General features: G+C 48.3%; 1 protein-coding gene across 6 annotated transcripts in view; it reads right to left on the bottom strand.

Moving 5' to 3' along the window:
* Nucleotides 1-23,868, bottom strand: part of Stx2 (syntaxin 2) — a 49,291-nt gene that overhangs the window by 13,299 nt on the left and 12,124 nt on the right. The window contains exons 3-11 of one of the 6 annotated variants that reach the window (XM_013350406.2): nucleotides 20,498-20,597; nucleotides 19,178-19,252; nucleotides 17,769-17,842; nucleotides 16,869-16,977; nucleotides 16,256-16,329; nucleotides 16,010-16,147; nucleotides 13,863-13,973; nucleotides 12,777-12,901; nucleotides 11,071-11,149 (exon numbers count right to left, since the gene is read on the bottom strand). In XM_013350406.2, the coding sequence (XP_013205860.1) occupies nucleotides 12,821-12,901; nucleotides 13,863-13,973; nucleotides 16,010-16,147; nucleotides 16,256-16,329; nucleotides 16,869-16,977; nucleotides 17,769-17,842; nucleotides 19,178-19,252; nucleotides 20,498-20,597 (762 nt within the window). In that variant the 3' untranslated portion in view covers nucleotides 11,071-11,149; nucleotides 12,777-12,820. Of the gene's footprint in view, nucleotides 1-9,885; nucleotides 11,592-12,776; nucleotides 12,902-13,862; nucleotides 13,974-14,471; nucleotides 14,500-16,009; nucleotides 16,148-16,255; nucleotides 16,330-16,868; nucleotides 16,978-17,768; nucleotides 17,843-19,177; nucleotides 19,253-20,497; nucleotides 20,598-23,868 lie in introns of those variants that run through there. The other 5 variants (XM_005344528.3, XM_026787432.1, XM_005344529.3 and 2 more) reach the window with 5 other exon arrangements.

Genomic DNA, 23,868 nt, shown 5'->3' on the forward strand with positions numbered 1-23,868 from the left:
GTGTGTGTGTGTGTGTGTGTGTGTGTGTGTGTGTGTGTGTGTGTGTGTGTGTTATGCCCAAATCTGCGAAGTGCCCCAAAAGCCAACAAGGAGACCAAGTACCGTATGTAAAAACAAAGAGCCTTTATTTTAATGCAAGTTTGCAAACTCGGTCTCTCTGTATGTCCAACGGAGGTGGGGATGAGGGGTTTGTGAGGTCCAGGGCCCTTGATTGGCTGACATTTGTCTGGGGGTATCCTGGTTACTGTGCTGGCAGGTGGTCCTATCTACAGAGGTTGGAATGTTAGGCATTTCCTTTGGATGGTCTGTTCTTGGGTGGTGCTCTGGTAATCTTAGTTTATGATCCTTTCTACAACCAGGTATTGATTGCTTCAGGGTAAAATACTGAGACTCAGGCCTCCATTAAACTTATGGATGGCTGAGTCTTACTCTGGCAGGTGATAATGGTTGGAAGTAAAGAACTTCCTTTGGCTGATCTGTTCATATTTAGCTGACCATGGCTGGCTCCTACATGTGCATGCACACACATGCACCACATTTGAATAGAGAGAAAATAAGTAAATAAATAAATAAAATTTTTAAGGGGGGGCTTTGCCCATTGAGCCATCTCACCTGCCCTGGGTGATCTCTTCCACATTCACGATAGCCATGGAGGGTGGCCACTCCGACTCCTGAGGCACAAAGAATGCCCCATCATTGCACCCCTTCCTGAGTGGGCTGGGGTTTCAGCCCCTCTGTTTATTTATGCAGTCTGTACAAGATCACTTTCACTGCGTTTTCTGCACCCAGGGAAAAGTCATTGTTACTGTCTCTTGTTTTTCTAAGCTCTGTCTTGTCACTGATGTGTTCTGCTGAATAAACACTCTCCTGTAATATCAACTCTTCTTGTAAGTAGTGACATTTGAACGCTCGGAACATTCTACAACCTATGTGCCTTTCATCTTCTGCTGTGCGGCACCTTACATGGGTCTTCCACGGTTATCCCTGGAAGTAGCTTGTACCCCGAGGCAGAGGTGCAGAGCCAGCAACCCACCTTGCAGACTGCCTTCCCGGTGTGTCCGTCCTGCCACGAGAAGTGGCTGATCCTGCCAGCTCTGGATGTGTGGGAAACACTGCCTGCTTGGCATGTTAGAAATGCTTCTCTAGACCTGGGCTGGGTTTAATCCCCAGCACTGAATAAACCAGGCGTGGTACAGCTCACCAATCAATCATCCCAGCACTGGGGAGGTAGGCAGGCAGGAAGATCCGAAGTTCAAGGTCATCCTGGTCCACTCTGGACTACCTGAGACCATGAATCAGAAACTAACTATTTTTTAGAGAAAAGAGACAGTACTTCTGGTACATAGTCCTGTTGGGGGCCCAGATGGAAGGGCCTGCCGCCCGCCACTGCACACACCCTCTCATAGCCATAAGCTAGCAGGGATGAGGACAGTCACCTCGACCTACAGCATCTGCTTTTCTCAGCACACGGGGTGTGACAGTGCCGATGCCTGGAGTGAGTTAGAGCACAGAGAGGGCTAAGGTAGGTGACACACAAGCAGCATGGCACCGACCCTACTGTTTCTGTGTCCCTTGGTAACCCACTGAACATGCTCTTCTGCCATGTACTCTAGCGGACAACAGCTCTGAAGGAAAAGGTATCAGGTCTGCCGGAAATCAGGCTATACCTGCAGCTGTGTTCCCGTGGGGGATGGCTTCCCTGCGGGATGCAGCAATCCTGCTCCTCTCTGAGAGCCATTACAGCCCAGCTCTTCTCCACTCTGCGGAGAGTTTCCCAGCAGAGATGCCCATTGCTTCTCTGCTCCACTCCAGCAAAAGAAGGTCTTCACCCAAAACTCATTCAAGAGATTTATTGAGGGAGAGGGGTCCAGGAGTGGCTGGAGTCTCCAGGAGTCCAGGAGTCTGAATAGGCACAGGGTTTATGTAGAGCTTCTTAGGGGCAGAGTTTTTCCAGGAAGGAAATTTTCAGGGTGGGAATTGGTCAGATGTCCATCCTGACCTTGGAAAAGCTCAGAGATTGGCTGGATTTCATGCTCAGACATTGGTTGGTTTTCCTGCTCAGGTGATTGGTTGGTTTTATGCTTAGGGGCACAGTGTGTTTCTTTGGCTCTGGTTTCAGGGCAAAAATGTGTTTCTTTTATGGACTCTAGTTTCAGGGTCAGGGTGTATTTCTTTGGCTGGCCCTTTTACCCTAGAGACAGGCATACTGGAGCTCCTGAGTTGACAGTGTTTATCTAGGAGCTCTATTGCATCCCACGGCAGCACCGTGATGAAGATTTGGTGGAAAAGATGTCAGGAGGCTGGCATGAGCTGGCAACACTCACCGAACAGCTTTTAGGATTAAAACAAATGAAACAGAAGGGGAAGAGAGGGAGGAAGTAAAGAAGGAAGGTGGCACAAGGAGGGATGGGTGAATGTAGGGTCCTAGAGTGCACAGTCACTGTGCAACTTCTCCTTCTTTGCAGTTGAAATCACCATGAAAATCACTAGCAGGGTCATGGCTGGGGGGAGTTATGTTACGTGAGATCAGCTCTATACAGAAAGACTAGTGTCACACATTTGCATATAGCCGATAAAATATGTCAAAAAAAAAAAAAGAGTACAATAGGGCCTCTGTGGTAGGGAGTTGGGGAGAGATATGGACATGGTGTCCCACATGATCAGAAAGGTGAGGAAACACAGAGGCCACTTCATAGCAGCTAGCTATGATTCAGGAATGATCTAGAAGAGGTTCTCAGAGTCCCCAACACAAAGCAGTGACCGATGTTAAGGAGGTGGACGTGTTCATTATTTTCACGGGGCCATTTCATACCGAGGACATGCTAGACCCCAAAATGCAATTATGGTGTGTCAATTTCAAGTGTTATAAATAAATAATTTAAATTTAAAAATACCATTGGTCAGATGTGGGGGCTGAGGCAGAAAACTGCTGAGAATTCAAGGCCAGCCTGAGCTACATAGTAGCAAGATCTTTTCTCAAAAGCGAAAACAACATAATTGTTGAGTAAACTTCTTTCAACCACGGTTTCATTTCCCACATGGCCACACCCATATTTGTTTGTTTTCCCTTGAGATCTGTCACCCTTGACAGACTTTCAATTGGTATGGCATGGTGACCCTTTACAGTTTGGCATCTTCCCGGAGACCACGGCTGCTCTGGGGGCTTCATCCCACTTCTGTCCTGGCCAGGTGGCAGGTACCACACATACATGGAGCAGAGCGTTCCCCCACAGCCTGTCAGCACCTCAGGGTTAGCAGCTCCAAAGCCAATGGCATCGCTCACCTCATCAAACACAAGTTCCGGGCCTGGGAAGACGGTCACTGGCTAAGAGCATATCTTAGGATCAGAGTTTGGTTTCCAGCACCCATGTCAGATGACGACAATCACCTGCCACTCCAGCTCCAGGGGATCTGATACCCTCTTCTAGCCTCCCTCATCACCTACACACACACACACACACACACACACACACACACACACACACACACACACCACGCACACAATTTTAAAAATTTAAAACCTAAGTCCTTCCAAGCAACCCAAGGCCAGCATCACCCGGCCCTCTGCACACAGAACTAAGACCACAGCCTCCTGGCTCCCCTTCTCTGCCTAACAGGAGGTGAAATGGCTGCTCTTACCTCTAGTTACACCACCATGACTCGGCCTGAAGCCACCTCCAGAAGCCCCTAGCCTGTCTGAATCTCGTCAGTGCAGTTACCGACCCTGCTGAGTGCCAAGCCTGTGCCACAAGCACCTGCAATCCGGGTGGCTTGCACCAGTTTCCTCTTAGGAATCCAAATGTCTCAGGGTGGCTCAGGCCTGACATTCCCAGCACTCAGAGGCTGAGGCTGGAGGGAAGTTTGCAAACTGGTGGCCAGCCTAGACTACATCACAAGACCCAGCCTCGAAATGCAAAACAGAATAGAAAAAGCATTGAAATTAAAATCATTCCCGCCTTGGGCTGGTAAGATGGTTCAGCAGGCAAAGGTGCTCGCTGCCAAGCCTGATGCCCTGGGCGGAAGGAGAAAACTGATTCTTGCAAGTTGTCCTCTGACCTCTACACCCATGTAATGGCATGCACAAATGTGCATGTGCCAGCACACAATAAAAAATAAAGCCTCTAAAAACCCAGTAAGCGGGACTTTCCAAAACAAACTAAACTCTCCACCCAGAGCCAAGGTGGCTCAGAGCTCACAGTGCTGCTTCGCTGCGCCCCCCCCACTCCTCAAGGTCATCAATATATTCACTCTTTGGGTGCACTCAGAGCTGCTAAGCATTGTGGGAGACTCTCCTGCTCTATTGTTAAAGTTCAGGCCGGTGCTTCATTCCAGCTATTGATCAGACAGAACCCCTTCCCCCCAGAGGTCTCTTGTGGGTTCCCATAGCCTGAGCCTGCCACCCTGAGGTCTCTTCAGAGCAGGGGGTCTTGAGCAAACCATGTCTCCTAGGTAGTCATTGTGTGTGGACCATTCATGTTATGCTGGCTCTGAGGCCTCCAGTTGAAAGAGAGTTGTCTTCAGAAGCAACAATACACAGCTCTTAATGGGTCATCTAGGTCAGGGGGGAAAGGAGATTTGATTGACACCGATTTTATTGCCAAGGAGTAAAAAGAAACCACATTCCAGGAAGGGCCAAGGTCTGGACAGGAGCACTGTGAGCAAGCGCCCTCTGCTGCCTACGGTAAGCCCTGCAGGCTGTGAGGGCAAATGATAACAGGGACCACACAATCCCACCTCTTGCACCGAGAAAGCCAAACGCAAGGCTGGAAACAGCTTCCATGGCAGAAACAGGATCACTCACCCTGTTGGCTAGTCTTTGTTTTGTCAGCTTGACACACCTTGGAAGAGGGGACCTCAACTGAGGAACTGCTTCCATCAAATTGGCCTGTGGTCCTGTCTGTGGGACATTTTCTTGACTACTAATTGATGGAGGACCCCGTCCACTGTGGGCGGCATCATCCCCAGGCAGATGGGTCTGGATTGTGTAAGAAAGGGAGCTGACAGCCTGTGAGCAAGGCAGAAAGCAGAGAACCCATGGTTTTAGCTTCAAGCTCCTGCCTTGAGCTTCTGCCTCGGCTTCCCTAGGTGATTTCTGTAACCCGTATCCCCACACCCCATTGCATTTTGTCAGTGTTTGGACACAGCAACAGAAAGCAAACAAGGTCATTCACCATCCGTTCTATGTTTTATACATATTGAAGAGTCCAAAGGCTCCCCACACCGTGATAAGATGAAAACTGAAAATAGACCTACTGTGTGTCTGAGGCACACCAAACTCCCAGATAGTTTTCCCAAAGGACTCTAAGTCAGTACATCACAGAGACACCTGCGTGCCCAGTTCACTGCAGCACCATACACGGTGGCTGAGCTATGAGGCCCACCAGGGTGTCTGTCAACAGAGGACTGTGTGAGGGAGATGTGTGATGGATATCACATATATGCCTCAGGGTCAAATGGTGGAAGCCCACGAGGGACCTCAAGGAGGAAAGGGTTCTGTCTGACCAATAGTCGGAGTGAAACAATGGTCTTGGCCTTAATAATAGAGCAGGATCTCCCCGGATGCTTAGTAGCTCTGTATGAGCCTGAGGAGCAGCAAATATATACATATATATGCATATATGTGTTTGTGTGTATATATATGCATATATATGTGTGTATGTATGTATGTATGTGTATATATATATATATATATATATATATATATATATATATATAGAGAGAGAGAGAGAGAGAGAGAGAGAGAGAGAGAGAGAAAGAGAGAGAGGATTTTTTTTCAGCCATAAAGTCTAGTTGTATCATTTGTAGGAAAATGGCTGCAGCTGGTGATAATCATATTAAATAAATTGAGTCAGACTCAGAAAGACAAATACGGGAACTGGGGAAGTGGCTCAGTGGTTAGGAGCACCGGCTACTTCTGCAGAGGACCCAGGTTTGACTCCCAGCACCCACATGATAGTTCACCACTATCTCTAACTCCATTTCCAGGGGATCCAACACCCTCTCCTGGTCTCTGTAGGCACTGTATACAAGTAGTGTACATGCACATAAAAATAATTTTTTAAAGAGAGACAAATATTGCTGGGTAGTAGTGGCACATGCCTTTAATCCCAGCACTTGGGAGGCAGAGGCAGGCGGATTTCTTTGAGTTCGAGGCCAGTCTGGTCTACAAGAGCTAGTTCCAGGACAGACTCCAAAGCTACAGAGAAACCCTGTCTAAAAAATTAAAAAAGTAGCCGGGCGATGGTGGCGCATGCCTTTAATCCCAGCACTCGGGAGGCAGAGGCAGGCGGATCTCTGTGAGTTCGAGACCAGCCTGGTCTACAGAGCTAGTTCCAGGACAGGCTCCAAAGCCACAGAGAAACCCTGTCTCGAAAAACCAAAAAAAAAAAAAAAAAAATTAAAAAAATTAAAAAATTTAAAAAGTATTTTTTAAAAGATAGAAATGTCAAACACCTTGATCCAATCATTGCTTGCTGTATTGCGTGTAATAAAATATTTCAAGGTATCCCATAAACATACAATACAGTTAATACACATTGATTGAACACTTTAAAAATGTTTAACAGAAGATGCTAACGACTCTGATTTGATCATATCACACTGTATACATAAATGACTATGATTTGGACTCAAATATGTACAGAAAGAGGCTGAAGAGATGGCTCGATGGTTAAGAGTACTGGCTACTCTTCCAGAGGACCCCACTTTGATTCCCTGTACCATATGGTGGTCACAATCTCCTGTAACTCTCATCCCAGAGGATCCAACACCATCTTTTGTTTTTCATGGGCACCAGGCACACACACGGTGCACAAACATACATGTAGGCAAAACACTCATAAAAAATAAACTCTACTCAGCAAGCATCATCATAATTTAAGAATTCTGAGGCGCGACCTTAGGGAATAGCAAGCCTGCGGCAGAACGGACCATCCCAGGGCAGCCATTGCTTTACTGGAGGTCCCTCTCAACCATCTCCAGAACCCGGATGACATCCTGGTCCTTCTGGCCCAGCCTCCAGCAAATTCCAACCTGCTTCCTGCCTCACCTGTCAGGGGTTGCAAGTGGACAGCAGCATGCTGTCGTTTGTGTTTGGCTTCTGTCACTGGAGGTCCACTGCATGGTGAAGTGGGTCCATGGCCTGCTACCCCATGCTGCTGAGGGGCACTCCCTGTGGGGCTAGTCATATCCTGTCACCGGTGAGGGCCGTCGGAGTTGCTCTCCATTACTTGAGGAATGCTTCTGGAGTCACTGTATGAATGAATGATTTTGTGCTCTTGGGCAAACACCTAAGTGTGAAATTTCTGGGTCAGAAGACAACTTGACTTCTTTTTTAAAAGATTTTATTTCTTATTTAATGTGTAGAAGTTTATCTGCATGTATGTATGTCACATGTATGCCTGATGTCCAGGAAGGCCAAAAGGAAGAATTGGATTCCCTTGAACTGGAGTTACCAACAGTCCTCTGGAAGAGCAGCCAGTGCTCTTAACCATTGAGCCATCTCTCTTCTAGCACTTCTAAAGAAATCACCAAGCTCTTTTATGCAACTCCTGCCCTGCAAACCGTTCCACTGTTGGAGCGCAGGCTTCCTCTGTCTTCCCCCACTTACCTGCATGGCCAGGGAATTCTTGCCTTTTACCTTGCTGTGGTCCTGTTATGAAGCAACCCCCAAAAGGCTCATGTTCAGTCTCAATCGAGAGGTGATCAGAGTGCTAGCTTTATCAGTGGGCTCCTGGGAGAAAGGGAGCCTGTCTCAGTTACTTTTCTATTGCTGTTAGGAACACTATGGCCACAAGCAACGTGGGGGAGAAAGGACTCGCTTCAGCTTAGAGCTCACAGTCCATCTCTGAGCGAAGCCAGGGTAGGAACCCCGGGAAGGAACCTGGAGGGATGAACTGAAGCAGAGAGGTGCTGCTTACTGGCTTTCTCCCAATGGTTCATTCACCAAGGACCACCAGCCAAGAGGTGGCACCAGTCCAGGGGTGCTACCACCCACGGTGAACTGGATCCTCCTCCATCAATCATCAGTTAAGGAAATGATCCACAGGCTAATCTTACTGAGGTATTTTCTCAATTAAGGTTCCTTCCTCTCAGATGATCCTAGCGTGTGTCAAATGGACAAAACAAACAAACAAACAAACAAAAAACAACTATCACAAGGTCTCGGAGGGATGTGTCTCTGGAAGGTCTATTTTGTCCCTGGTCCTTGCTTCTGTGTCTCTTGCTTCCTGCCTGTCATAAAGTAAAGAGCCTCTGCCACAGTCCCTGTCCTTACCTCTCTGCCAAAGCAATGGAGCCATTTACCACAGTCAAAACCTCAGAAACTGGGAGCCAAAATAGGCCCTTCCTTAGCTGTTTCCCCGAACAGCTAAGTGGGGGGGAACCCCTTTAAAACACACCTCTTCTAGACAGAACTAATTTCACTGCCCTTTCCCCATTCTGGATTCCAAAGTCCCAGTTAAAGGGCGCCTCCATACTTGCCCACACTTGAACAAAAGAGTCGAGTCAGTATGTGAAATCAGCTGTAGCATTTAAATGCAAGGACATGGGCCGGCACTGCAGATGGTGACTCCTGTTCTGAGTCTTCATTATTTGTATATGTATGTATTATTTTACACGTACATACGTATATCTAGCTTTTTTGTTTGTTTGTTTGTTTTTTTGTTTTTGGTTTTTCGAGACAGGGTTTCTCTATGGCTTTGGAGCCTGTCCTGGAACTAGCTCTGTAGACCAGGCTCATCTCGAACTCACAGAGATCCGCCTGCCTCTGCCTCCCGAGTGCTGGGATTAAAGGCGTGCGTCACCATCGCCCGGCTATATCTAGCTTTTATATGTATGTATCATTCAGACAACTGTCTGCTTTTCTGTGATTCTGCCTTTGGCTTTAGTTGTATAGTTTTATTCCGGTCTTGAGACAGAAATGTGTTACTTGAACAGAGAAGTCAATGCAGCCAGCTGTGAGCAGTCACTGGGCAACTGCACTTCCGTGCACAGCAGGCACATCTGGGTGGAAGAGACTCAGAAGTGGGTCCCCAGTACTCTGCCCCAACCTCAGAGGACGCTCCACTGGTCTGTCCCACCAGCTGCAAGGCTGGTGGCTGGGAAGGTGTTGGGACCGTGAGACTCTAAAGCCAGCATGGGGGGGGCCCTATGGGGCTGTTTTATAAAGCATTAGAAAGACAAGGTGGGGTTAGGTCACTGTGGCCTAGCTTAACTCCAGCTGCTGGTACAGCACAGGCCCCCAACACACGTAGGGACCTATGCTTTACTGTGTCCATCTCTGGGCCCTAGTCCCACGTGGAACTTCTCCAGGGACTGGACCGAGGGTGAGAATCCACAGGATGTCAGGTTCCCTCCTCTCCCGTGTCCTCACACTCCCTCTAGTCAGGGTGAACACTGGGAAGACATAAAGAATGTCCGCTGACCTCAGATAGAGGAGACACCAAGAGACCCAAGGAAGGATTCCATCCAAGTCCCATTTGGTGAACCAATGAATTCATTGTGGTCACCTACAAGAGTCTTCATCACTATTGGGCAGCCTGCTGCATTAAGACTGGGTAAAAGCTGTACCATGGGACAGTCCCTGGACACCGTATGGGCAGTTACACTACCACAGAGCCCCAAGGTCCAGTCAGCCTGTGCGTAGCCCTCCAAAGCAATGGGCCTGACCAGCAGAAGTCCTGCGATCACCTCAGCGGCTCTGCTCCAGATGACGGCTGCCATGTCCTGCCTGGGAGACACAGCTACACGGCAGTTGTGTTTAGACTTACTTTGGTCTGTGGTTGGTTCATCTGAAGTGAGCAGACACCTGTTTGGGTCTCCTCAGAAAGCAGCACACCACAGGGCCTTCTCTAATGGAGAGCTCCCCAAAAGTCCTTCTAGAATGATGAGGCAGAAATATCTCGTTTGCTTCTCTGACTTTTTAATGTAAACACAAAATTTTTGAAGAAATTGTTGGAAAAAGTAACGAGACAATCTGTAAATGTATTTTTAAACAGGCTATGAAGTCAGCATAGAAATATATCCTGAGGGCTGACTTACTCACCCACACACCCCTGCTTCACTAAGAAAGCCAGAACCAGGCGCCCGCTTGGCCAGGAGGCCACCTGAGCACATCGTGAGGAGCACACTGCAGGCCAAGGACGTGGGCTAAACCTGAAGGAAACCTGCCACGAGGGCTGGGAACCTCGGTGGCACGCGGTGCTCTGCAGCCAAATCCAATGGCACTGGAGCAGAGAGGGCAGGAGCTCCACAGACACAGCTCCATCTTCAGAGCTTTCGGGGAGCTTCCAGGCAGGAGTGTCTCCACTGCAGGCCAGCCTCCTGCAGTAGCTCTCGGCACTGAGGAGGCAAATGAGTGACACTCGCCACTGTAAGGGTGGTAGTTTCTAAAGAGCTCAGTACATCCCACGAGTGCTGTCCGAACCAGCATGGCTACATCAGATCCAGACAAACGAGCATGGGCAGAGTGAGCATCCACACACACACAGTCGGCAGTCGGCGGAGTTCACTGCGCTTGGCGCCCTTCACATCCCAAATCAGCTGTCAGCACACAGATACGCAGTCACTGGGCCACCTGCTCACAAGTGGAAAGCAGCCTGCATCTTCATCCCATCTCTCGCAGTTTCCTAGGAACTCTGGGCATCAGTGGGGGCGCAGCTGAGAACCTGGTCCTTCAGGTGCTGTCCAAGAATGGCTTCGCAACTGGGACTACTCCTGTGAGGTCAGTGAGCACCAAGTCCTGCTTCCACCATCGTCTTGCCTTGAGACTCCACCAGCACCAGTGAACGGGCAAAGGGTGACGTGAGCACAGCGCATGGCTGTGTCCCCTCCATAGTGAAGCAGGCAGAAGTGAGCTAAAGGCAATCAAGACTTTTCCGACCCTTACACTTCCTAGGTCAGAGTCACCAGAAAGCACTGAGGGCTGCAAGGCCAGGTTTCAGTGACAGCCCTGTGCCTAGGGCCTGCCTGTTGTCCTTCTCAGGCAGTGTCTAGCTTAGAAAAGGGGGGGTTCAATGTTAATATATTAAGTAATTTAATTTATAGCTATTTAAAATTACAGATACCTTACAAAACAGTTCTGTGATGATTCTGCAAGCAAGACATGAACAGAAATCAGGCCCGGTGCAGTCTCTTCATTATCTGTCAGCTGAGAGAGCACAGAGCATGCCCTAATTAAACTGCACACATATTTTTAACACTGACATATTTTTTTTAAGTTGGATTTTTCAACCATTCCTATTTTAAGGCTACTGAGAGAAGGCCACCATTGTGAAATCTCTGTGGAGCCCTTCAGAGACCAAGGCTATCTGGGCTGGCACGTGGCATCCACTCAGCTCGTGGCATTTTCGTGGCTTGAACCTCTGTGGTGCTTTATTCTTCGCCTCCAATAAAAACCTCAGCACGCGACACTAGCCCTGGGTCTGAGAGCCACAGGTGGAAGGACAGGACACTGACTCTGCTGCAGGTGTGGTTGGAGTCTCTGAGGACAAAGAGCTCTTGGGGTGTGGTTGCTATGACAATGCTGTTGCTAGGATAATTCCAAGGATCACAAGCAAAGTGACTACACAAATGAGGATGAACATCACCTTCTGCAAGAAAAGAGACAGGAATCTACAGTGCAGAGAAAATAGCCTGCAGCCTAAAACAATTGTCTATCATTGGGAAACACGCTCTAGGTGAGAGAGGAGGGAACCTTTCTAGACAGGGCCCAGCTGTCTGGTATCGATTTATAAATAAATGAATGAGCATGCATGTGTGTTTTATCTGCAGGCATGACAGCAATGTGCAGCTAGCCCAGGCAGAGGATCACACCTGATTTCCAGGGTACCCACAGAAAGCAAGCACCTCCCTGACCATGCTGAGAGCCACCGTCGGACCTTTGTGAACATATCCGACTGACTCATTGTGCTACAGGGGGAAAGTGCATGCTTCTACAAAGTCTGATGAAAATACTGAAAATACTCAATTTTTTAGCATAGAAAAAACAATGTCATCTTTTTCAGTAGACTAAGAAGATGGTATCAGGAAAGATATATAACCCTCCTTTCCAACAGACATGGGGCTGCAAATCCTTCTCATCCCAGGAAGGATGCTCTCTGTGCAACCTCACGGTCTGCACTGACCACAAGGGCACTGCTCCTACCAATGGCAACCATACCCGACAGGTGCTCAAATCACGAGAAAAACATCATGGGGAAAAAGCCGTGAGGAACTGGAGCATGGGAGAGCCTTTCTGCCACTGTGAAAATTACTCTTAAGCACCACCCGAGTGTCCAGTGTTCACAAGGGTGACTTTGCAGTGGGGGATCCCCAGGATGCAGGGCGGGTAAGGCCCATGAGTGATAAGACTGTCCACAGTGACTGTACGACACTTGTGGTAATTAAATATCAGGGTTTTCATTTTAGTGGGGGTCTGCTGCCAAGTAGGGACCTGAGAGGAGTTTGGTCTGGGCTGTGTCCATAGCTTAAGCTCCATTCTCAGTTCCATGGTGAACAGAGCAGTGAAGGGCATTTTACAGTCATTTTCATTGTTGCCGCTGTTCTAAAAGTTACACCAAAACTACACCGCAGCATCTGTATTGGTTTTCACTGGGGACAGGCTCTGGGGGCAGTGGCCTCCCAGCCTGTGTCTGCTCAGCAAACAGAGGCCACTAAGACCTGAACCGAGCACTCAGCGAACAAGCCCCGTGACTTTTAAGTATATTAACACTGGGCAAACACACCACTGGCTGATTGAAAAGGTTAATAAGTAAATTAGTTGATTAGTCACTTACTGCCACCCTGAGGGAGAGGCAAGCACCCAGCGCCATCTACGCAATCATTTGCCAACCGACAAGCCAATGATTAGAGCCAGGACAGCAATGACAGCCACCACCACAGCAGCAATTATCCACTTTTTCTGTCAAAGAAAAGCAGGCTGATTATACCACAATGATTGTGCACTGCCAGTCAGGGGCATCCTTCGCTGGGAGTAAGACGATTGCCAGCACTCATTTTGAACCCTAACTTAACAGGCCCTCTCCTGACGCCTACAGCAGTCAGTCTTCCCAGAGTGGCCTGATCCTCAGGCCTCCAGAGTCAGGCAGTCCTCTGTAACCTGGTAACAATAGCTTTCTCCTGAGCACGTGACAGGCTCATACTGGATTCCGCTGGACTGAAACATGGAACACTTTCCCAGGAGTCCCGAAAGTCAGAGTTCTGACAGGGGAACCCAGCCCACTTCTGCTTCCCACCCGTAGTAGGCACTGATGCCCTCTGCGGGCCCTCGGCTGTCCTGGAAGAGCTCGCATGCCCATGTGGTGCGCTGACGTGTTGCCAAGCAGACATCATCTTTGGCACCTCTGTAGGCAGCAACACGGAACCTCATGGAACCCCCTCAAGCTAGCAGAGTACATCCAGACTCTGCACCAGTTACATTCCCTTGGGACAGTCTGGGTACAAGACAGAAGCCTAAGCAAAGGGACATCTGCCTCCCAGGGCTCCTACGCAAGACATCAGGTCCACCCATAGGTTCAGACAGCCAGTCACCTTACGGAGTGAACAGCTGTCACATACAATGTGTCACCAATTTAAGTGAAACCCAAATCCCACCACCTTGTCATCCCCCGCCCAGATGATGGCAAAAGGGAACAGAATTCAAAAGAGGCAAGTCAGTCCTGACTTGAGGTGCTAAAGGGTTTAAATTACTTACAACACTAAATAGTTATATATATAAAAAAATCAACTTAGGAATTTTTAGCGAAAAGAATTATTTTGATTTTTAAAATAAAACATGTATTTAAGGCATTTCACTTCTTCCATGGCTAGAGACCAAGAGAAGAGAAAGCAAAGGAGGGCTCAGTCCTCAGAGCACAACTCACCCGCCTGGCTTTGCTCTGATATTTGATGGCTTTCTTGGTTTCTTCCTTGGCATGTTCGATGTAGTCGGCAGCATTCATCACATTTCTCTCGATGTTGTTGACCATTTCACCCTGCAAAAAACTGTCAAGCTCAGCAAACGTCAAGTCGCTCGCTCTCTCATGTCTCCCGAGACAGCTCCCATGTAAGCCCAGCACGAGAGGGATAGAGACAGGATCCCTCACAGTTACAAAGTGGTGCAGACACGCCAGCAAACGCAACCCAGTTCCTGTTTCAGGAGCAGCTGAAAGGGGCGGTGGCAGCAAGGACAGGTGAATGATGACCTGACATGTCTTCACAGATGAAGGTGGACTATCCACAGATGAGCAATGACCTGATATCTTCACAGACACAGTGAAGGGAGGGCTGCAAGCTCAGGTTAGTCTCATGTTTTACCCTCAGTAAAACATTCCACACACAAAGGATGATGTCTTTTCTAACAGGCAGAAACCCACCACTGCTTATCTTTACAATATCAGCAAACTAAGTACAGCCTCCGGGTGACAATGAACTGATGATCAAAGATGACAATGGGAGGAGAGTCTACAGCACGTTGTGGGGAGGTGCATTACCTGGGTCCTGTCCGGGAGGAGACAGAGTCTGCAGCAGCCAATAGCAAAGCATTGGAGAAGGATGGACAGGTGACTATCATTCACAAGCAAATGCACTAGCAAGTCCTGATTCTGTGTTTCTGTGTTACCAACCTAACACAACGACAGACGTCTAAAAGGTAACAGGAAGTGAGGCCACCTATGGTGGCTTGTCCTAATGAAGCTTCCCACCACACATGAGGTATGGAGTGATTATAACTAAAGCCTGAGCCGTACAAAGCTTTGGGATTTCAAAATCGATCTACCATCACACAACTACTTCCCTCTGAGCCCGAAAGTCACCAGATGCCCCACTCCGCAGTTCTTAGACTAAGTGGCAACTGGTCCATCCCAGGTCAAAGAAAACCACACGTGTCCATTCCTGACCATCAATGCTAATCCCGGCCCACAGATACCCACCCCAACCCACAGTGCCTACCCTTGCCTCTCCGTAACTGTTGGCATCCTCCATAGGTATCTGGTACGTGAGCTTTTTCACAGGTTTTTACGATGAAGTTTATCAAAATAAACACCATTCAAGGCATGTGGGGATGACCCTAAACCCTTGACATATCTAGGCATCAGAGAACATCACTAGCTATCAGCCAAGGAACCCTGACAGCTGCCTCAGAAAGGCGATGAGGAACAAAAGCTTGTCTCGCTGGAGGCCAGATACACCCTAGCCTGCCCCAGATGATCCTGAGGGATCTGAAAACCCTGGAACACTGGTTCAGTCTCTGTAGGTTCCCACTGCAACTGAGTCAGTATGGACACATCACCCACGCACACACAACTTGATGTTATACTTGCACACAATCTGGTCATCCCTGCCTGAGCTGCAGAGCAGGCAAGAACACCATAGAGTGAGGTGGGCTCTGGTCAGTCTCAGTGATTTTACCCTCAAGGTTAGTCTTTAAGCACTATCCTGATCCTTGTTTTGGTTTTTCGAGACAGGGTTTCTCTGTAGCTTTGGAGCCTGTCCTGGAACTCACTATGTAGACCAGGCTGGCCTCGAACTCAAAGACATGCGCCTGCCTCTGCCTCTCGAGTGCTGGGATTAAAGGTGTGTGTCACCAGAGCCTGGTGCTCAGTCATCCTTGTAGTCAACAGCCCCAAGAGGGGAAGACCAACGTCCCCACAGTCCTGCCAATTTCAGGGTGGTTGGCTTGGCCACCTCCTTCCTCTGTGAGCACTGTTATATGTAACTGAGGTCACATGATGTGTGTTCACATGTATTCGTATCCATGGCTGTAGTAAGGTTTCTGTATATCCTTTAATTTTAACCTAAAACCCACCACAGACATTTGAAGGTCTCATTATTCTCCAGCACCTGGTGCTGCCTGTGGCTCTCTACCTAAGCAGCTGGCCAGCGAGCATGGCTCCTGTAAATGACTAGTGGCCTACGGAGGAAGTGTACACTCAGGTTTCAGTTCAGCATTCACCACAAACAACTCCTGACTTGAGACTGGATACCTAGCCCTGGCTTCCCTGGCCAGAGCATGGGGAAGATGCCTCATTACCTGGGTCTCCACAAACATGGCCATATCCATGAACATCTCGTGCAGCTCTCGGATGCTGGTCTCCAGCTTCATGATGTCTTTATGACGTGACTCGATCTCGTTGAGAGCTTGCCTAGTAATTTGTGAATCCGATATAATCTTCGGAAGGCAAAAGGAAAAGTATTACTAACTCCAGACTGGCTGGTAAGTTAAAGGCAAAAGTGCCTGTCTACATTAAGTGTGTTGATGTACGGCTGTGGCACTCACATCCGAGATGAAGATGGACGGCTTCCCGCTCTCCAGCATCTCCTCCAGCTCGTCGTCTGTGGTGGTCCTCCCAGCTGAGGGGCAATGGGAACTGCACTGAGGATGCAGCGTGGGACGCAGCCAGGGATAGTCAACTAAGGGATCACTAAGCTCTGACTGAGCCATTAGCCTCGTCCACAGAGTTTCCCTGCCCTTTCTAAGATCCCTTCTTGGGCAGGCAAATGTGGCGGAAATGTGACTGCGATGTGTCACAAACCCGCCCTGGTACTACAGAGAAGCAGTCATGCCTCTCCTACAGGTTCACCACAGGCTTCGGGCCAGAAGCAGCTAGCCTGAAGGTGGCATGTGACAACGGGATGAACAAACACATGGGAGGTCATCTCCTAGCCAGGCACGAGGGGCTGCAGTACACAGAAGCGCCTCAAACTTTGCAGATGTGACTGACGTACTAGCGCCAGCAGCTATGAGCAACTCAGCACCGGCTCCCCACTCCCAACTCTGAACACATCTAGCTGACACTAGGCCTAGGCATTAGAAAAGGGTTTCCGGTTTATGGTGCAGCTGAAGGTGTGAAGGATCCTTGAAGAGTGTCTGCCACACTCTTCCTACTCACTGATCTCTAGCTGGCGCTGGATGCGGCCTTTGCTTCGCTCCCGAAAGAGGATCTGCGCTTCGTTGTATTCTGTCATGACGTCCACAAATTTCCGTGACAGCACTGAGTGCTAGAACATGGAAAACACGGTGTTAGTGTATGAGAGCCATTCCTTCCTTTGCAAGAGGTAAAACCTATGACTGGAAAGCTCAGACCGTTATTCTCTTTCAGTAGAAAGTAAGAGCAAAAGCAGCAATGGAAGCTGTATGACCTGAGGTCACCAGGCCGTAGTAACACACACCTATAATCCCAGCACTCAGGAGGGAGAGGCAGGCAGATCTCTGCATTTAAGGTCAGCCTGGTCTACACAGTGAGCTCCAGGCCAACTAGGACTACATAGTGAGACTATGTCTCAAAAAATCAAAACAAAATGCCACCAACAACACCAACAAATAATCTGGGGCCTACAGCAGTCAGCTGACTTCTGGAGGTGAGCATTATGGGAAGCTGAATCCAGCTGGCAGGCACATGGACTGCCTTGAGCTGGCAGGCTTGTTCACACAGCACTGAACTTCCCAGGTCTCAACCATAAACCCCAAACAGTTAAGACCAAACCACTAACATCCAGATGATTCAGCTGGTCCCCTGCTCTGCAGCATAGACCATGTGGGTTTCTGAGGTGTCACTTCACAGTGAAGAGATGCAACCATGTGCAGACAGACAGTGAGGGAGGGCAGACGTGACAAAAAGATGCAACAGCTGGGCTCAGATGTGGCTCAGTGACAGAGCTCTTGCTGAGCACATGCAGGGCACCAGATTCAATTCCCAGCACAATAAACAAATGGAATTGCTTTGGATTTGGACAAAGGGAGATGCTGTTCTTCCACATCGCTTCAGTCTAACTGAGGCTAGAAGGCTGACCTGGGTCCTTCGTATCCGCAGGTCCACTGACGTTCGGTTCCCACTCTCGTCCTGATCACAACTCTGCTCGATAGCTAGAAGGAAGCAGGGCAGAGTCACCCAGGTATGACAGCAGTCTCAGGATGGCCTCAATTTTCCCCATAAAATGAAAGAACAGGTGATATCTTAAAATAATCCTCTAAAGCAGTGGTTCTCAACCTTCCTAATGCTGAGACCCTTTAATACAGTTCCTCATGTTGTGCTGACCCCAACCATAACATCATTTTCGTATTGCTTCATAACTACAATTTTGCTACTGTTGTGAATTGTAATGTAAATACCTGATATGCAGGCTATCTAATATGTGACCCCTATGAAAGGGTTATCTGACCCCCAAAGAGGTCAAGACCCACAGGTTGAGAACCACTGTTCTAGTTACCAAAAGAAATGTTTATAGCACTGAACATATATGTATTCAATGACAGACATGTAGACAGACATGCAACAAACTTGTGTCTACACACACTAACACCCATGTAAACACATATATACAAATACCAACATACAAGTATGCACATACTTGCATACATAAATGTAGGCATACATACCAAAATCATAAATACATGTATATAGAAAAATGCATAAAAAACCAAACACATACACAAATATGCACACAGGTGTGTGATTGTACATGGGCCTTGTGTGTTTGTATTTATGCATTTGTATGTTTGTGTTCGTATGTATGTGTTTGTATATCCATGTTTGTCTCTGCTGCTCTGGCTGTTTGCATGTATGTGCATCTGTGTTTGTAAGTATTTGGTGTGTGTATTTGGGGTGCGCCAGGTGTCTTTAAACACCCAGTCACTGTAATGAGTCTGAATTAGATACTGAGTGGTTGTATTCTTGGGAACAACATTGTTTTTAAGATGCACACTCTCAGGGTCCACCTTGAGATCAGTGGGGAGTACACTAGGACCTGGGCAACATGTCTGCCACCATGAAGTTGCTGTCCCTGAGAAGAGGGTGTGACATGCAGAGATGAGATTTGCTCCTTTTGATGTGTCTCTGTGAGTTAAACACGTCCTCCTCACAGATCAAGGAAGGCAACTTCTATTTAAGTACTGTGCAGAAAGCCACAACCCTCACCCAGGCCAGGTGTCATGCTGAACTCAGAGCCCCATGTCTCAGCTGGGCTCCTGGCAGCTGGGAAGCTTATTTCAGCCAAGAGACCCATTTGAGAGCTTTGGGACTCAATATAAATGCTATTCCCCCTTTCTCTGTCACCACCAGAGCCACAATGAGATACAGCATGAAAACCAGAGACCCAGATACACATATCCAGTCTACTTAGATGTAATCTTAACTTTCATGTTGGTAAATGTAAGGTACCAACATCCACACCCCACCAGCACCCAAGAAGGCAAACTTACACTTCAGCTTGCCTCGGATCCAGTTAGCGGTTTTCTTGATCTCTTTGTTCAGGTCTTCAAGATCTTCTTTTATTTCTTTAAAAAGTTCAAATAAAGCATCTGAGCTGGAACACTCAACTCCTGCACATCCACTCATGAAGACCAAGCACAGATGCATCCAGCCTTCTTCTCAAGTGTGCTACCCCCAGCTACCACTGCCATGCCCAGACCAGCTCCTGGCATACCCTGAACTGTACCATCAGATGCAGTTGGTGGGAGCCACAGTTGCAGGCTCACCAGGACAAGGGGTGCACACAGCACAGCCTGGAAGAGATCTGCCCAGGCACCAGAGGTCTCTCCTGCTATTACCATCTTCCCAGTCCTTGTTGCTCCATCAGACAGCCCACACATGTTACTCTCCAGCCGACCTGGCTCTAGACCTGGAGAGCCAACCCTGATACCCAGCTAGTCTCAGGTGAAAGATCACCTGCTGCAGCGACCTGACAATGGCAGTCCCACAGCAATGCCTGAACCCCTAAAGCATCAAAGGAGGCTCTGGGGGCCCTCCCAGGATCTTTCTTGCAATCTGAAGTGAAGTCAGAAAAACACCCAAGGAGTTGAAGCACACTGAGGCCTGGCAGATGTGTGGGAGACCCTGCAAATCCCCAGTGTGACCAGAAACCAGAGACATTCTGAGGCTCCCCAGAAGGAAGACAGGCAGATTGGCTCCTTTGGGGCAGCAGAGTGACCAAAGGTCAGTGAACTATTCTAAAAGCAAGTGTGTAGAAGCGACCAGACACTGCGGAAGGCTCCACAGGTCACACCTCATTTTCTGGCTTTTTCTATAAGTGGCAACCAACGCTGAAAGTTTCTAAACAAAGGCATTCAACGTTTCTAAGAGCTAGCATTTAGAAAAATATTCTGATACCCTAAGGCACAGGAAAGTGGAAATGTGTCCAAGCACAGACCCCGCTCTGTGAGCCCATGCCACACAGTGACCTCCAGACTTACAGTCCCCTCTCAGTTTTCATTACTAACCCAGCTCTGGCAAGCAACCACTGCCTACCAAATTAGCCTGTTGTTAATGTCCCCAAACACAAGAACCATCATCCCTCAACTGTGCACTCAGTGCAGACGACGAGCAAGTGTTCCTGCTGGAGTCCCACAGGGAACACTCACATATCCTTTGGTCCTCACCCGGCTGAACACTGACATTATTTCAGGAGTTTCCAAACCCCATAAAGGTGACCTGGAATGCCAAGGGGTCTGTGTGTGCTCATATGCATAGGCATGCTGCTCCATCTAAGGGGAATCTAGAGGACAGACAGGTGATGGACTCACTTCCTTCTGGGTTTGGGGCAGAAAGGATGATGCTGTGGTTCTTCTTTACGTCTTCCACGTGTTGAGCAATCCTGGCTATGCTGCTTCGAATCTCCTCCACCTAGGAGAGAGACACTATGGTAAGGTCAGAGTTCCACTGTTGTCCATCTCCCACAGAGGGATGCTGGAGAGGAAGTGCCATTTCTGTTGTCACTGTGATTATTACTTTTGTGTGAGTGTGTGTGTGATTATTACTTTAAAGGGGGGGTGCTCAGTAGGTGAAGGTGCTCACCACCAAACCTGACAGCCTGAGTTTGATCCCTGAGACCCATGGGGGAAGGAGAGAGCCAACTCCCAAAAGTTACCCTGCCTGTTATAGCACGCACATGAGTGGGTGTACATATACATATATACATACATACACACACACACACACACACACACACACAATTAAAATGTAGTAAGAATAGCAGTCTACCAATTCCTACTGTTAGGACTAAAGCAACATTTGCCAGCAAAACTATATGCTGTAAAATCCCTACACTTCAGCCCACACACCACCACCCACAGTGCTAAGTAGAGGCATATGACTCCAGATAGCAGAGCAGTCAGCAGCGAGCACCCCAAGCCCATGGATGGGAAAAGGCAAGGGAGCATCCTTCCATGAGGAAGCCTTGCCATGCAATGGCCTGCCCTTCCATCATCCTCCTGAATGCGTGTGTGGTGTAAGCAACTCACTGCAAGATCCTTTGGATGGACTTACATCTTCAAAAGTCTGTGGTCACTCAGTAATGGGGCCCTGAAGATATCCTGGTCCCTATAATTGTCATATTATATAGCCAAGGAGCCTATATAGATTCAACCAGGAATCTGGGATGAGGAGGCTAGTGGGGATATCCAGGTCGGACCCAGACAGAACCTGGCTCCAGAGGAAGCCACATGACACCGAGGCAGGAGGGGCACTGCCAGTCCCTCCTCCTTCCTTCACTTAGCCATCATATGCTGTGATCCATGGCCACACGCTGACATTACCTTCTGTGGCAAAAGACTTCACAGGTCTAAGACTTGAGCTGGGAAGCCACCCTGGATGTGATGGTTTGAATAAAAATGGTCCCCATGCAGTGGCATTGTTTGAAAGGATTAAGACTTGTGGCCTAGTTGGAGGAAGTGTATCTGTCACTAGGGTAAGCTTTGAGGTTTCAGAAGCTCAAGCCTGGTAGCTCACTCTCTCTTCCTGTTCTCCACAATCTACTCTCAGCTACCTCTCCAGCACCATGAGTGCCTCATGCCGCCATGCTTCCCGCCATGATGACAATGGACTAAACCCCTGATCCTGTAAACCAGTTGTTAGTTTTCAGGCATCTGTACTGGCCTGCCCTTGGGATTGTGAGAGGTTGTGTCTTCAGTTGTAGCCACTAAGAACACCTCCTGTGCACATTCGCTATGTTCCCTTTTAAAAAGGCCCTGTCCACCTCTCTTCTCTGTGTCTCTGTCCATCTCTCTCTCTCCTCTTTTCTCTTCTGCTGCTCCTGTTCCCAGAGGCTGGTCTCCCTGTTACCCTTCCCTCTTTTATGTTCCCTTTCCCCTAATAAAAACCCCTCCCCCGAGTTTTGTTGCATGGCATCTTGCTCTTATGCAATACTTTTTTCTATTACAACACCAGCGGGGCAGTGGTGGCACACACCTTTAATCCCAGCTGTGAGAAACCATCTGGAAAAAATTATAACAACAGCCCCAGTTAAATGTAAGGATTGCTGTGGTCATGGCGTCTCTTCACAGCAATGAAACCCTAACCAAGCTGTTAGATCACCTAACCAAGGTGATCTAGCTGTGCCTGCACAGCACAAACTGAGGAAATAATGTCAGGAAGGGAAGATGTGATGGTGAGAGCCGAGCACTGTGCTCTCAGAGGGAGGGGCTGCAAACCAAGAAAGCGGTCTCCAGGGCCCGAGTGCAGTCCTCATTCCTCTGCAGCATGATCGCAGCTTGATCTGAGCCTCTAACGCTCCCTAAAGACAGATAGCTCCGGAGCTACAAGATAGGATGTGCTGCTTATGGTCCCCAGTCTTCTGGTCACTTGTCACAGCAAAATAAGAAACACACATTTACATGCTTTTATGAAAAAGTACTTCCCTTTGGGGCTGGAGAGATGTCTCAGTGGTTAACAGCACTGGTTGCTGCTCCAGAGGACCTGGGTTCAATTCCCAGCACCCACATGGCAGCTCACAACCATTTGTAACTATAATTCTAGGAGACCCAGCACCTCTTCTGACCTCCATGGGCACTGCATGCATGTTATGCACAGACATATATGCAAACAAACCATCAATAAACATGCATTGTTTAAAATTTAATAAAAACAGATTATTTTAATGTTTTGGCTATCTTGCTATAGAGGCTGAAATCAAGGAATAGTGCTGGTTCCAGTTTAGAGATGACATTTCAATTTGCATTTGAAAGTGCCACTTTCAAGGTAACACTGATGGCCCATGTGTCAGAAAGTAAAGGGGAGAGCCCAGCTTAGAGAGTCCTTGCCTTCCCCTGACTTCACAGCAGCTGATGCCAGATTGGCTCTACCAGAAAAAGGCAGCCGTGGGCCCCAGTGCTCGCGCGCGGAGGAAGCTCCGCAGGAGGGTACATGGTGGTAGAGGTGCTGGTCCAGTCTGAGACTGAGAGCTGCCTTCCACAGGGCCTCTTCCACCCATTATAACCATCTTCTCTGGAAAGTTCTCTACTTGTCACCTTGCTTTACTAGTCTTTAACCACACCCTCCCAGGTGAGGAACAAATTCTGTCTTCTGTACCATTCTGTGTGATGTGTACTTCCCTCAAGGCTTCTTCTACCAGAGGCCTTATGATAACAAGCCTGATTGTTTCTCTGCCTAAGATGTCACTTCATTCACAGAAACAACTACAGAATAAAGTCTGTAACAAATGGGAGAAGCCAGATCAATACACTCGCAGTAACGGCTGGGGAATATTACTGTAAGATGTGTTACATTGTTTATGCTGTGGAACATTTGTTTTAAAGGTACAAAGATGTATTGCATTTGTTTAATTCTATGAAGTTGTGTTGTTTTCCCTGTCTAAAACATCTGATTGGTATAATAAGGAGATGAATGGTCAATAGCTTGCAGGAAAGGATGGGGGAGCTGGCAGGCAGAGAGAATAAATGGGAAGAGAAACTGGGAAGAAAGGATCAAGGAGAATGAGCAAGAACAAGGAGAGGAGGATGCTAGGAGCTAGCCATGGAGTAATAGTGAAAGTAAGATATACAGAAGTAAGAAAAGGAAAAAAGGGGGGCTGGAGAGATGGCTCAGTGGTTAAGAGCATTGCCTGCTCTTCCAAAGGTCCTGAGTTCAATTCCCGGCAACCACATGGTGGCTCACAACC

The sequence above is a fragment of the Microtus ochrogaster genome, chromosome 2, assembly GCF_000317375.1.
Source record: "Microtus ochrogaster isolate Prairie Vole_2 chromosome 2, MicOch1.0, whole genome shotgun sequence".
NCBI classification, from domain to species: Eukaryota; Metazoa; Chordata; class Mammalia; order Rodentia; family Cricetidae; genus Microtus; species Microtus ochrogaster.